At 42.2% G+C, this 12,182-nt stretch overlaps 1 protein-coding gene across 2 annotated transcripts in view; it reads left to right on the forward strand.

Annotated features, from left to right (window-relative positions):
* The first annotated feature begins 1,745 nt into the window (after positions 1-1,745).
* The window catches only part of kcnd2 (potassium voltage-gated channel, Shal-related subfamily, member 2), a 506,561-nt gene continuing 496,124 nt past the window's right edge, over positions 1,746-12,182 (forward strand). For both annotated transcript variants that reach the window (XM_072551528.1, XM_072551529.1), the window contains exons 1-2: positions 1,746-2,458; positions 2,707-3,941. In XM_072551528.1, coding sequence (XP_072407629.1) covers positions 2,830-3,941 — 1,112 coding nt within the window. In that variant the 5' untranslated portion in view covers positions 1,746-2,458; positions 2,707-2,829. The remainder of the gene's footprint in view (positions 2,459-2,706; positions 3,942-12,182) is intronic.

Genomic DNA, 12,182 nt, shown 5'->3' on the forward strand with positions numbered 1-12,182 from the left:
TGTGGCAATGAATTCCATAGATTCACTGCTCTTTAGCTGAAGAAATTTCTCCTTATCTCGATTCTAAAAGGTCTTCCCTTTACTCTAAGGCTGTGCCCTCAAGTCTGAGTCTCTCCTACCAATGGAAACATCTTCCCAACATCTACTCTGTCCTGGCCACGGTTGGGCCTTGATCACCCTGAGAAACTGATCTGCTGAGGAAATGAGGGTTTGATCAGCTGAAATCTTTGAATTTGTTTATTCACTAAATCCTTAATTAAAAGATGCTAGGAATAGCCCAACAACATTTGACAGGTAAACTGATCTCTCATTCCTCTCTCACATTTCGTAAGAAGTGAAATGGTACACACTCTTTTCCAATCTAAAAGAACAATTCCCAAACTGACAGTGATCTCACTTCCTTTAAAATTTTGAGATATAAACCATCTAATCCTGGGAGTTTGTCCCTCTTTTATGCTACTAATTTATTCAGGGTGACAATTCTGCAATTTATGGTTTTAATAATTGTCCAGTATCCTGTGTGAAATCGCTCTCAACATCATTTGTTCTGCTTTAGAAATTGTGAACCAAATTCTGGTGCTTCTGACAGGCTGAAAAATTCCGGTCTCCAGGGTGGTGATGTAGAGTTGTGTCTGAACAAACATTCATTACTTTGGGACATTCACTGTGCCAAAATCTATCACAGCTATTAACATTAACACAAGGTATCTCAATACATTGGCCATTTCCTTGTTTTTGTTTTACTGTGAGTTTATCTCACAACCCCAGATATCTTCTAAGTCCGATGCAATGTTTTGAGTTGACCTTGATATCCCTTGTAAGTTTCTTTTCATACCTTTTGTAGTGTTTCTATATTCTGTTTTTCATTCACATTTGCCAAGATTTGTATATGCTTTGCATTTTCATATGCTTTTTCTTGTTTCATTTTTTGTCTTTGTCTTTTTTTGTCCCTCAGGGTGGTTCCTCTTCGAGAGTTCTAAATTGGTTCGATATCACAAATTATTTTTTAAGCACCTCCAACAGATTTTAGATCATGTTTGCTACTAAAAGATTTGCCAAGTTCACTGAGGAGAGCTTTTCTTATTGCATTGAAGTCAGCATAATTTAAAATCTAGAAACTGATGAGCTGTTTTGTCTTTATCATTATATTGAACAAAATCACATCATGATCTACATTAGATAAAATGTTCACACATCATTAGACTGTATTAACTAAAACTGACTGGTTACTCATTGCTAAATCTAAAGTGAGGAAACTTATCCAACACACATTTTAAAAAATCACTACCTTTGTGGTGTGCTTTTTATAATCAATGTGTCAGTTAAAAGATTTTGCTATGTTTGCCTAATCTCTGCTGTTATATAATCTACCACTTCATAGCTGCTACAAGGCAACCTGTACATACCCTCCACTAGTTTTAAATTATCTTCTTTATTAATTCTACCAATAAACTCTCGAATATTTGGTTATCTCTCACTGAAGTGATTCCATCCATAATCACAAAGGCACTTCCTCATTAAATTCATGGAAATCTTGACGTGTTTATGAAATTATCAGCTCAATGTTGAAAAATATAGTATACTGTTAAGGCCTCACCAACCTCTTTAATGATCTCCTGAATTTGTTACATGCAGCAGTTTTGATTATGTTTGCTATCCTCAAACAGAACAGCCTCTAACCTGAATTTTATCGCCCTCTATAGGTGGAACTGTTTGCCGTGGGCTTGTAGCAGGGGAAACAGAATTGACTACTCTGATAAACTGAGAAAGCTGAAACGTGTCTTGCGAGTGGCTGAAGCGATCTCCCCACAATCGTCTCTGCCTTAGTTGTTCGTAAACGGTACAGAAAACGATTCGTCGGCAGAGGACCCCAACACTTACTTTAAACGGCGGGCACTGGAGATTATAATGAACTCTCGTCAATTTTTTTGTAGTTAAAATTTCTGCTCATTCCAGTTTCAGCAAGGAGTATTATTTTAAGCAAGTTCTGTCTCCAATGTCATATCCACTTCAATCTAATCTGTGTATCCTAAAAAAAAGACTGCAGGTCTTGATTGTACACTGAATACAATAGCTGATGGTTATGAACCACCCACACGATCTCAGAGCAGGGAAGTTCAACTGCGCCCTCAGTCTTGCGAGTGGCTCCTTATATTCTGTACATAAATGTATATGCAAACCATCTCGCCTTCTTTTGGAGCTACTGTAATGCAAAGAGTGGAGAAGTGGAATATGTTGAGGTCTCGTATCGCCTACTGGATCGTCGAGCGTGATTACGTTTCCTGAACTTGTTGCTGGTGGACTGAAAAGCTCTATTTGAGGGATTCTCCTGTCACGGCTCCGGTACAGGTTCTTCGCATTTTCTATCCATAATATACATCCATTAACGTAGTGTGGATTGAAACGATACAGCACTGAAACCTTCATGCCTCAGACAAGTGGCCGACTCTTCAGAGAGGTAGGACAACAAACGGTTAAAATGTTCTTTTGATAACACCTGGTAAATTTCTGTTTTGCCTTTGAAGTTGATGCCTGTGTAGAAGCACAACTGCAACAATAAGGGTTAAAATGTGTGTGTGTGTGTGTGGATGGGGAATTCTGCAAAATAAATATTCTGAGCCCGGGCAATGGTTTGCCATTGGGAGTTTTTGTTTTATTTCACACGACTGCAAAATTACATTGGGTTTTCCTCCTTTATCTTTCCAGATGTCAGGCGTGCGGCACCAAGCGTGGTTCTGAATTGGGGAAGCGACCTGTATCTCTCTCTGTGTGTGTGTTGTGTGTGTGTTTGTGCCACCGTTCCCGGGCAGGGCGGTAATTGTCGGAGCGATGGCAGCGGGAGTAGCCGCCTGGCTCCCCTTTGCCCGGGCGGCCGCGATCGGATGGATGCCGGTGGCCAGCCAGCCCATGCCCGCCGCCCCCAGCGAGAGGAAGCGGCCCCAGGACGGGCTGGTCATCCTGAATGTGAGCGGCAGGCGCTTCCAGACGTGGAGGAGCACTTTGGAGAGGTACCCGGACACGCTGCTGGGCAGCTCGGAGAAAGACTTCTTCTACAACGAGGAGATCCGCGAGTATTTCTTCGACCGGGACCCTGACATCTTCAGGAGCATCCTGAATTTTTACCGGACCGGCAAGCTGCACTACCCGAGGCACGAGTGCATCTCGGCGTACGACGAGGAGCTCTCCTTCTTCGGCATCATCCCGGAGATCATCGGCGACTGCTGCTACGAGGAGTACAAGGACCGAAAGCGGGAAAACATCGAGCGGATCATGGACGACGCCGAGGATGACATCAGCAGCGAGAACCGGCTGCCGTCCATGACCGCGCGCCAGAAGGTGTGGCGGGCTTTCGAGAACCCCCACACCAGCACCCTGGCGCTCGTCTTCTACTACGTGACGGGCTTCTTCATCGCGGTGTCGGTGATGGCCAACGTGGTGGAGACGGTGCCGTGCGGCTCGCTGCCGGGCAGTGTGAAGGAGTTGCCGTGCGGCGAGCGCTACGCCCTGGCCTTCTTCTGCCTGGATACAGCGTGCGTCATGATCTTCACGGTCGAGTACCTGCTCCGCCTCGTGGCGGCCCCCAGCCGTTACCGCTTCGTGCGCAGCGTCATGAGTATCATCGACGTGGTCGCCATCATGCCGTACTACATCGGCCTGGTCATGACCGACAACGAGGATGTCAGCGGCGCCTTCGTCACCCTGCGCGTCTTCCGCGTCTTCAGGATATTCAAGTTCTCCCGCCACTCGCAGGGCCTGCGCATCCTGGGCTACACCCTCAAGAGCTGCGCCTCGGAGCTCGGCTTCCTCCTCTTCTCCCTCACCATGGCCATCATCATCTTCGCCACCGTCATGTTCTACGCCGAGAAGGGCTCCTCTGCCACCAAGTTCACCAGCATCCCGGCAGCCTTCTGGTACACCATCGTCACCATGACCACCCTGGGGTAAGTGCCTCTCGAGGCCACTCCTTTCTTACTTTGTTCCCCAGTCCCTCTCCTGTTGTTTTTAATTTGTTTGGGGGGGGAGGCAGCTGGAGGAGTCATGGATGTCACCGGTTATTGAGTGGTTGTCACGGCTAGAAGAGGTTGTCAAGTCACTCTGGGTTGTCCTGTGAATTGTGTTTGGAGACCATCCTTGTGGTGGTCAAGGCCAGTCTTGGGCTGGCCTGTGTTCTTGCATTGGGAACCAGTATGGAGAAGGTGTGAAATTAATCACAAGCACTATTCTAGTTATTGGCTAGCAGTGAAGAATCTTTATCTGTGTGGCCATAAAGTGAAGAGATCTAGCAGCAAACACAGCCTTTGTTTGATTATTTTACTCTGGTTGCTTGATATGATCTTGGAAACATGGGATCTTGACCTCCTGCCCTACCCCTCAACACATGAGGTTTCTCTGCAGAATTTATCTATGTTCATAGTCTAGTGCTGCAGTGTAATCATTATAATAACTTTTAAGTGGTTCTTTAGAGATGACTTAAATTATTCAACTCCACAGCATTGTGTTGCCACCAAGTTTGAAACTCTACTGGTAAGGAAAGGTGTGAGAGAGAGCGCAGCACTTTTGGTATGTTGCTTTATAAAATTAAAACCAGTTTTTTTTTTAAAGAAGTAATGTTATATACTTTGAACTCAACAAATGTTGATGTCTGTAAAACATGAGAAGGCTGTGCTAGTTAAACCATACAATGGTGCCTCTGTTTAGGGTAAGACAGCTGTCTTCCTAAGTGGACAATGAGAATTAGACATTTTGATCCAGCATGATTAGCAAAAACTTGGCCATGGGAATGAGGATAATACGATATAATATATGGCCTTTCCCATTTTGCTTACAAATACTACAATGCTATTTGATCTTCCTTCTCCATCTCCAGAGCAGGATGGTGGCTCAATGGTTAGCACTGCTGCCTCACAGCGCCAGGGACCCGGATTTAATTCCAGCCTTGGGCAAACTGTTTGGAATTTGCGCATCCTCCCTATGTCTGTGTGGGTTTCCTCCAAGTGCTTTGCTTTCCTCCTTCAGTCCAAAGATTGCCCATCATGTCAAAGGATGTGCAGGCTAGGTGGATTAGCCATGGGAAATGCAGGGTTACAGAAATGGAGTGGATCTAGGTGGGACGCTGTTTGGAGTGTTGGTGTGGACCTGATGAGCAGAATGGCCTGCTTCCACACTGTAGGCATTCTATCTCCTCCTGACCTCTTTTTCTTTTTCTTCCACCTTTTACTGTTCTAATCCCATTACATTTAAGTTTATTGCCATCACATCTTTTCACTTGGCAGCCGTTCTCCTTTTTCTCCTTCTTGGCAGTCCATTTCCATGCTCCAAACACCACATTTCTTTTATTTCCTTCAAATGTGACCATACATTTTCAAGCACTTCTCAATTATTCTCTTTAATGTTCCCACATTGCATTTTCTGATTCTCGGGCTGTGAAATTAATTTATGCAGACTGGAAGAGACAGGTGTTAATAGGCCTGGCACTGAGGTGATGTCTTACACAAACTTTGCTGCAAAGATTCTAGTGATAATTAGGACAGGCGACAATTGGAGTGCAACTAAATGAGATTCCACAGTAGTTTGCTGCAGATAAATGAGATTCCACTGTAGTTCAGTGCACATATTGCATTAAGCCTGTTTGCTAACAATAGTTATAAACTTGGATTTCTGTTTTGTAAACAAAGTATTTGTGCAGTTATAACATTTAAAAACAACAGTAGCAAGTTTACTAAATAGACTGCAGTAGATCAAATATGCATATGTTTTGATTGAAATGAGTGTGCTGTTATGCTATGGGAAGCTGAAAACCTAACTTTAGTAGATGGCACATCCAACAGAGTATTGGATGCTAAGTTCCTAAGTATGTGAGGGTAGACCTGATTAGATTTTGAAGATAAATTCCATAGCAGGCTTGACTATGAAACCATTGGTAAGCATTAAAAAGTGAATATTTCAATGAAGTTATCTAATCAAAATGATTTGAAAATCTTATTCATTAAAGTCATGAATATTTTTCAGAGGTGGTAGAGGTAGTATTATTACTTAATACAAAATGCATAATGTATGCATGTTATGTTTGTTGTACTGAATTTTGTATTGTTGACCGCACATATAATACACATGCATATCATAATTGTTTTTTTCTGGTGTTTAAAAAGGACCAGATTAGAGTAGACATGGGTCCGTTAAAGGCAAAAAAAAGGGGAAATGGAAACATTAGAATTTTTAAGATCATAGAATGGTTACAGAACATAAAGAAACCAATTGACCTGTCACTCGCTCTTTGGTTGCTGACCACTTCCTCATCTTGACTAACAGCCCTGAAGTATTTTCCTTCGGTTTGATTAAATCTGAAGAGTTGATTGCATCTGACTCTACACGTTCTAAAGTAGTGTCATTAAACTTAACCACCTGCTACATATTAAAAATTAATCCCTATGCCACTGTTGATTCCTTTGCTAAGCACCTTAGCTTTGTGCTCTCTATTTATTGACACTTCTGCCAGTGGGAGCAATTCCTTTCTATCTCCTGTCGAGACTGTTTATAACTTTGAGCAATTTTATCAAATTTTCTTTCTGCTCTTTCTTTCTTCTCTTCTCGTCTCTTCTCTTCTCTTCTCTTCCCTTTCCTTTAAGGAGAACAACCCTAGATTCTCAATCGATCTATGTAACTGAAGTCACTAGTCCCTGGAATTGTTCTCTCAGACTTTTCTGCACTTTCTCTGAATCCATCACATTCTTCCTAAACTGTATTGCCCAGATTTGGAAACAGTCCTCCAGTTAAAGCTGAACTAGAATTTTATGAACGTTCACCATAAATTAATTTCTTTTGTACTCTATGCCTCAGTTTATGAAGTCCAGAATTCCTTATGCTTTTTTATCATGTTCCTCATCTCAATGATTTGTGCACATGTATCCTCAAATATTTCTGATCTAGTGCTCCCTTTCAAACTGTGCTTCTGTTTTATATTGCCTTCCCTTGTTCCTTTACAAAAATGTGTCACTTCACACTTCTGTCTACTAAATTTCATCTACCATTGGTCCAACCATATTATTAGTCTCTCTATATCCTATTGAAGTCTAAAATTACTTCTTACAGTTTACAATATTTCCAAGCTTCGTGTCATCTTCATGTTTTGAAATGTTGCTCTGCACACCCACATTTGCAGAGTACATTTCTATTATTAAAATAACAGTGGTTCTAGTACAAAGTCCTGGGGAACTTCATTTCACACCTTTCTCCAATGCCTTCCTATGACTCTTCATCACTACTTTGTTTCCTGTCACCTCACCAGCTTTATATCTCTCCTCCTAGGCAAAAGTGAGTACTGCAGATGCTGGAAACCAGAGTTTAGACCAGAGTGATGATGGAAAAGCACAGCAGGTCAGGCAGCATCCGAGGAGCAAGAAAATCAACGTTTCGGGCAAAAGCCCTTCATTCCTGAAAACATCGATTTTCCTGCTCCTCGGATGCTGCCTGACCTGTGCTTTTCCAGCACCACTCTGATCTAAACTTATATTTGTCCCACTATCCCTTTTATTCCATGGGCTTTCATCTTTTATGTTATTTCATTAAAAGTCTCAGTCAAGTTAGTTATACCTGATTTGTCTTTACTAAATCTGGCCTGGCCAACAGCAAATAAATCTTTGCTATTCACAAATGGAGAGAGAGGACAGGGAACTGGAGGACAGTTAGCCTACTATTAGTAGAAGGAACAGTTCTTAAATCTATTACAGGTAGACAACCCTTTATCTGAAATCCCGAAATCCAAGAAGCGCCAAAATCTGAAGGATTTTTTGTGAAGTTTTTAATCTCGTTAACAAGGTTGTGTGGCATGCAAACAGTTAACCTGACTCCATACCCACTCGATGCATGTCACTCAGATGCGACCTGTGTGTGTGTGGGGGGGGGCTGCGTGGCCCAGCACTAGCAGGCCTCAATTCTGTCTCATGGCACGTAGTACTCACTGAGAGTCTTCTGTTCGATAAGACTTTTAAACATTTCACCATTGAAGTGTCACTTATTCTGAAATCCGAAAAATTCTGAATTCCGAAAACCAATGGTCCTGAGCGTTTCTGAAAAAGGATTGTGTACCTGTGTTAGGAATGTGGTAATAAGACATATAAACTTATAACAATATATAACATTTATAACTATGACTTGATTGGAATGTTTAACAAGCGTATTATTTGTAATTGATGGCAGATACAGGAGAAACAGCAGATGTAGTGTGTTTGAATTTTTTTAAAAACACATTTCAATAAAGTGTTATATTTTTCAGTTAAGTAGAAAAGCATTACATTTTTTAAATGTTGCAAAACTGGATAATATTGTACTTAAAGGGATCTGAGTGTCCTTGCAACCAAACATTGACATTGAGGTGTAGCAACTATTTAGGAAAGCAAGTGATGTGTTGCTCTTAATTACAAATAGTTTTGAAAATACGAACATGCTTATCATAAGCAAAAGAAAACCCTGGAGCCAACTCTGCCATTTAGTAAAATAGTAGGGGATCTAAATGTCTCAACTCCTCATACCTGCCTACTCCTGATGAGCATTCTTGTTCATCAAAAATCTATCTACCCATGTCATAAAAAGACAACAGTGAAAAGTCTTATTGAAACTTTGTAGGGCTATGGTGAGACCATACCTTCAGTGAATTTTACAGTTTTGATCTCCTTACCTAAGGTGGGACAAGTTTATCTGGGAGAGATTTCAACAAATGTCATGAGGTTGACTATCAGGATGAGGGGATTAACCCATGAGGAATGATTCTGGATTAGAGTGGTGCTGGAAAAGCACAGCTGTTCAGGCGGTCTGAGGAGCAGGAAAATCGACGTTTCGGGCAAAAGCCCTTCATCAGGAATAGAGGCAGAGTGCTTGAAGGCTGGAGAGATAAATGAGAGGAGGGTGGGGTGGGGAGAAAATAGCATAGAGTACAATAGGTGAGTGGGGGTGGGGATGGAGGTGATAGGTCAGGGAGGAGGGTGGGGGAAGGTAGCAAAGAGTACAATGAGTGAATGGGGGTGGTGACAGGTCAGTGAGGAGGGTGGAGTGGATAGGTGGTAAGGAAGATAGGCAGGTAGGACAAGTCATGGGGACAGTGCTGAGCTGGAGGTTTGGAACTGGGGTGAGGTGGGGGAAGGGGAAATGAGGAAACTGTTGAAGTCCACATTGATGCCCTGGGTTGAAGTGTTCCGAGGCGGAAGATGAGGCTTTCTTCCTCCAGGCATCGGGTGGTGAGGGAGCGGTGGTGAAGGAGGCCCAGGACCTCCATGTCCTTGGCTGAGTGGGTGGGGGAGTTGAAATGTTGGGCCACAGGGCGGTGTGGTTGATTGGTGCAGGTGTCCCAGAGATGTTCCCTAAAGCGCTCTGCTAAGAGGCATCCAGCCTCCCCAATGTAGAGAAGACCGCATTGGGAGCAACGGATACAATAAATTATATTGGTGGATGTGCAGGTAAAACTTTGATGGATGTGGAAGGCACCTTTGGGGCCCTGGATGGAGGTAAGGGAGGAGGTGTGGGTGCAAGTTTTGCAATTCCTGCTGTGGCAGGGGAAGGTGCCAGGACGGGAGGGTGATTTGTTGAGGGGCGTGGACCTGACCAGGTAGTCACGGAGGGAACAGTCTTTGCGGAAGGCAGAAAGGGGTGGGGAGGGAAATATAGCCCTGGTGGTGGGGTCCGTTTGGAGTCGCGGAAATGTTGTAGGATGATTTGGTTTATGCTAAGGTTGGTAGGGTGGAAGGTGAGCACCGGAGGGAGGGGGTTCTATCCTTGTTACGGTTGGAGGGGTGGGGTCTGAGGACGGAGGTGCGGGATGTGGACGAGATGCGTTGGAGGGCATCTTTAACCACGTGGGAAGGGAAATTGCGGTCTCTAAAGAAGGAGGCCATCTGGTGTGTTCTGTGGTGGAACTGGTCCTCCTGGGAGTTTAAAGGAAAGACAGATTATATCATTAAAACTTGCACGATTCTTAAGGACCATGCGATGGTAAAATGGACACAATATTTACCATAGCTGGGGAGTCTGGAACTGGTAGTTACTGAAGCTTAACAATGGATTGCCCGTTTTAGGACTATGATGAGGTGATACTTTGTTCACATAATTGAGAACCTTTGAAATTCTCTGCAGTGAGAAAGCTGTGTGGCTTAGATGTTGAATAGAGGGAAATTAGAGATTGTCTGATCTATGGAAACTAAGAGAATCAAGGGATGTGGATAAGGGCAGGAAAACTTAACTGAGATCAAAGGTCATCCATAACCCTACTGCGTTGGGGAACAGGTTGGAGGAGTTAAATGGACTACTCTGCTCCTAATTCTTATATAATCCAAGGCTCATACTCAAGTTTCAGTACATGAGTGACAGTGCTGTAGAATCCATGTCTGCAAGTTGGATGGCAATTTCCCATGAGATTTGCATGGTTGAGTCAGTTCCTACCATAATTGAATGTATATTTTCCAGCAGTGTCACTGAATAGTGTTCAAACTTGGGAAACCTGGCCTATTTTCATGGACTATGGTCAACTTATAATTGTGCCAAAGTGCACCTCTCCAGAATAATTGCTTTAATAGAGTATTCCAGACATACAAAGTGATTTCGGAAATTTATCTATATTTTTACACATTTCAGACATAATTTTCTCGAATGTAATGTGTTAAAATATGGCAGTAAATGCTTCTGCTAGTTAAACCAAACATACAGAAAAGCTCACCTCACCTCATAATCTGTTAACGTATGAGTGACAGAGAACTACCTAAATTCCACTATTGAAAAGAAAACAATTTTATTCTTTAGCTCTAAGATGAACATTAAACAACAACTATTTACAACTCTAAGCCTCCTTTCTCTTAAAGATTTGTTATGTACCTCCCACTCTATAACAATATGCAGCAGTTCAATTTTCAAAATCAGACAGTGGCTGTTGAGTCTGGTGTTGATCTTCTCTGTTTGTAGATCTCTCTGGGTCGTCTTCAGTCTTCTGCAGCACAGATTTTTCAGATGAGAAAGGTACCTTTTGTAGAGAGTGTTTTCGGGCAATCTGTCTGACATTGGCAAGTGGTGTTCTTTCTGGCTAACTGTCCAAAATGTCTACTTTTTATACCCCAAATATTGGATCGTCTTATTGGTTTGATGTTGTCAAAACAGTAAAATTCAACTTTGCTTGGGTTTTAGTATCTTGGGGCATAATTTAAACTGATTGGTTAAATTCAAACTGCTGTGAAAACAACTGGTATCTATGTTAAAGCCAAAATGTTACAACTTTCAATTTTCTAGCACACACTGTGACATGACATGTGCTTGCCAGCTTTCACTCTCTCTTAAAGGTATAGTACATACCTTCAGCTTCATAACACACCCCCTCTCATCAAAAACATGAACCATCATAATGAAAAGATGGTTTCATTTTTTATTCTAATTCTTAACTCTATTACCATGAAATACATAGGAGATTAATCTAAGTTTGCACACATTAACTTTAACTTTGCACACATATATGTATAACATTAGTATCTGGTCAATCTTATCTATACTTTATCTGATGAATCTGCGATAAGGCACCTACTATCACATTTTTACTACCTGCAGCGTGCATGATTTGTAAATTAGAAGTCTGTAGTATAAGACTCCAACGAAATAGTCTCATATTCTTGATTTTAAAGCTTTCCAAGAATGTAAGAGGATTGTGATCAGTGTACACAACCATCTCCGACACGTTGTTTGTGACATAAACATTAAGATGTTGTAAGGCCAGTAGCAAACTCAATAATTCCTTTTCGTTCATAGAGTATTTTCCCTGGTGGATGTTCAGATTCTTTGAACAGTAACCAACTGGCAGTTCAATTCCATCATCATCTTCCTGTAGCAATACAGCTACAATTCCTATGTCACGAGCATCGATTGCAACTTTGAAAGGTTTCAAAAAGTGTTGGTGTACCTAAAACTAGTGCAGTGGTCAATACTGCTTTTTAAATTGTCAAATGCCTCCTGCTATTGTTCTGTCCACTGAAATTTTGTGTTCTTCTTCAGCAAATCTATTAACGATGCCACTATGCTGTTGAAGTTTGGAACAAACGCCCAGTAAAATCCGCTTAGTTCCAAAAACCGAAGCACCTCTTTCTTGGAAGTTGGTTGTGGAAATTCCTTGATGGCCTTCGTCTTTGCATTCCTTGGGATCAACCTTTTGTGACCGA

Source organism: Chiloscyllium punctatum, chromosome 32, assembly GCF_047496795.1.
Source record: "Chiloscyllium punctatum isolate Juve2018m chromosome 32, sChiPun1.3, whole genome shotgun sequence".
In the NCBI taxonomy this organism is placed as follows: Eukaryota; Metazoa; Chordata; class Chondrichthyes; order Orectolobiformes; family Hemiscylliidae; genus Chiloscyllium; species Chiloscyllium punctatum.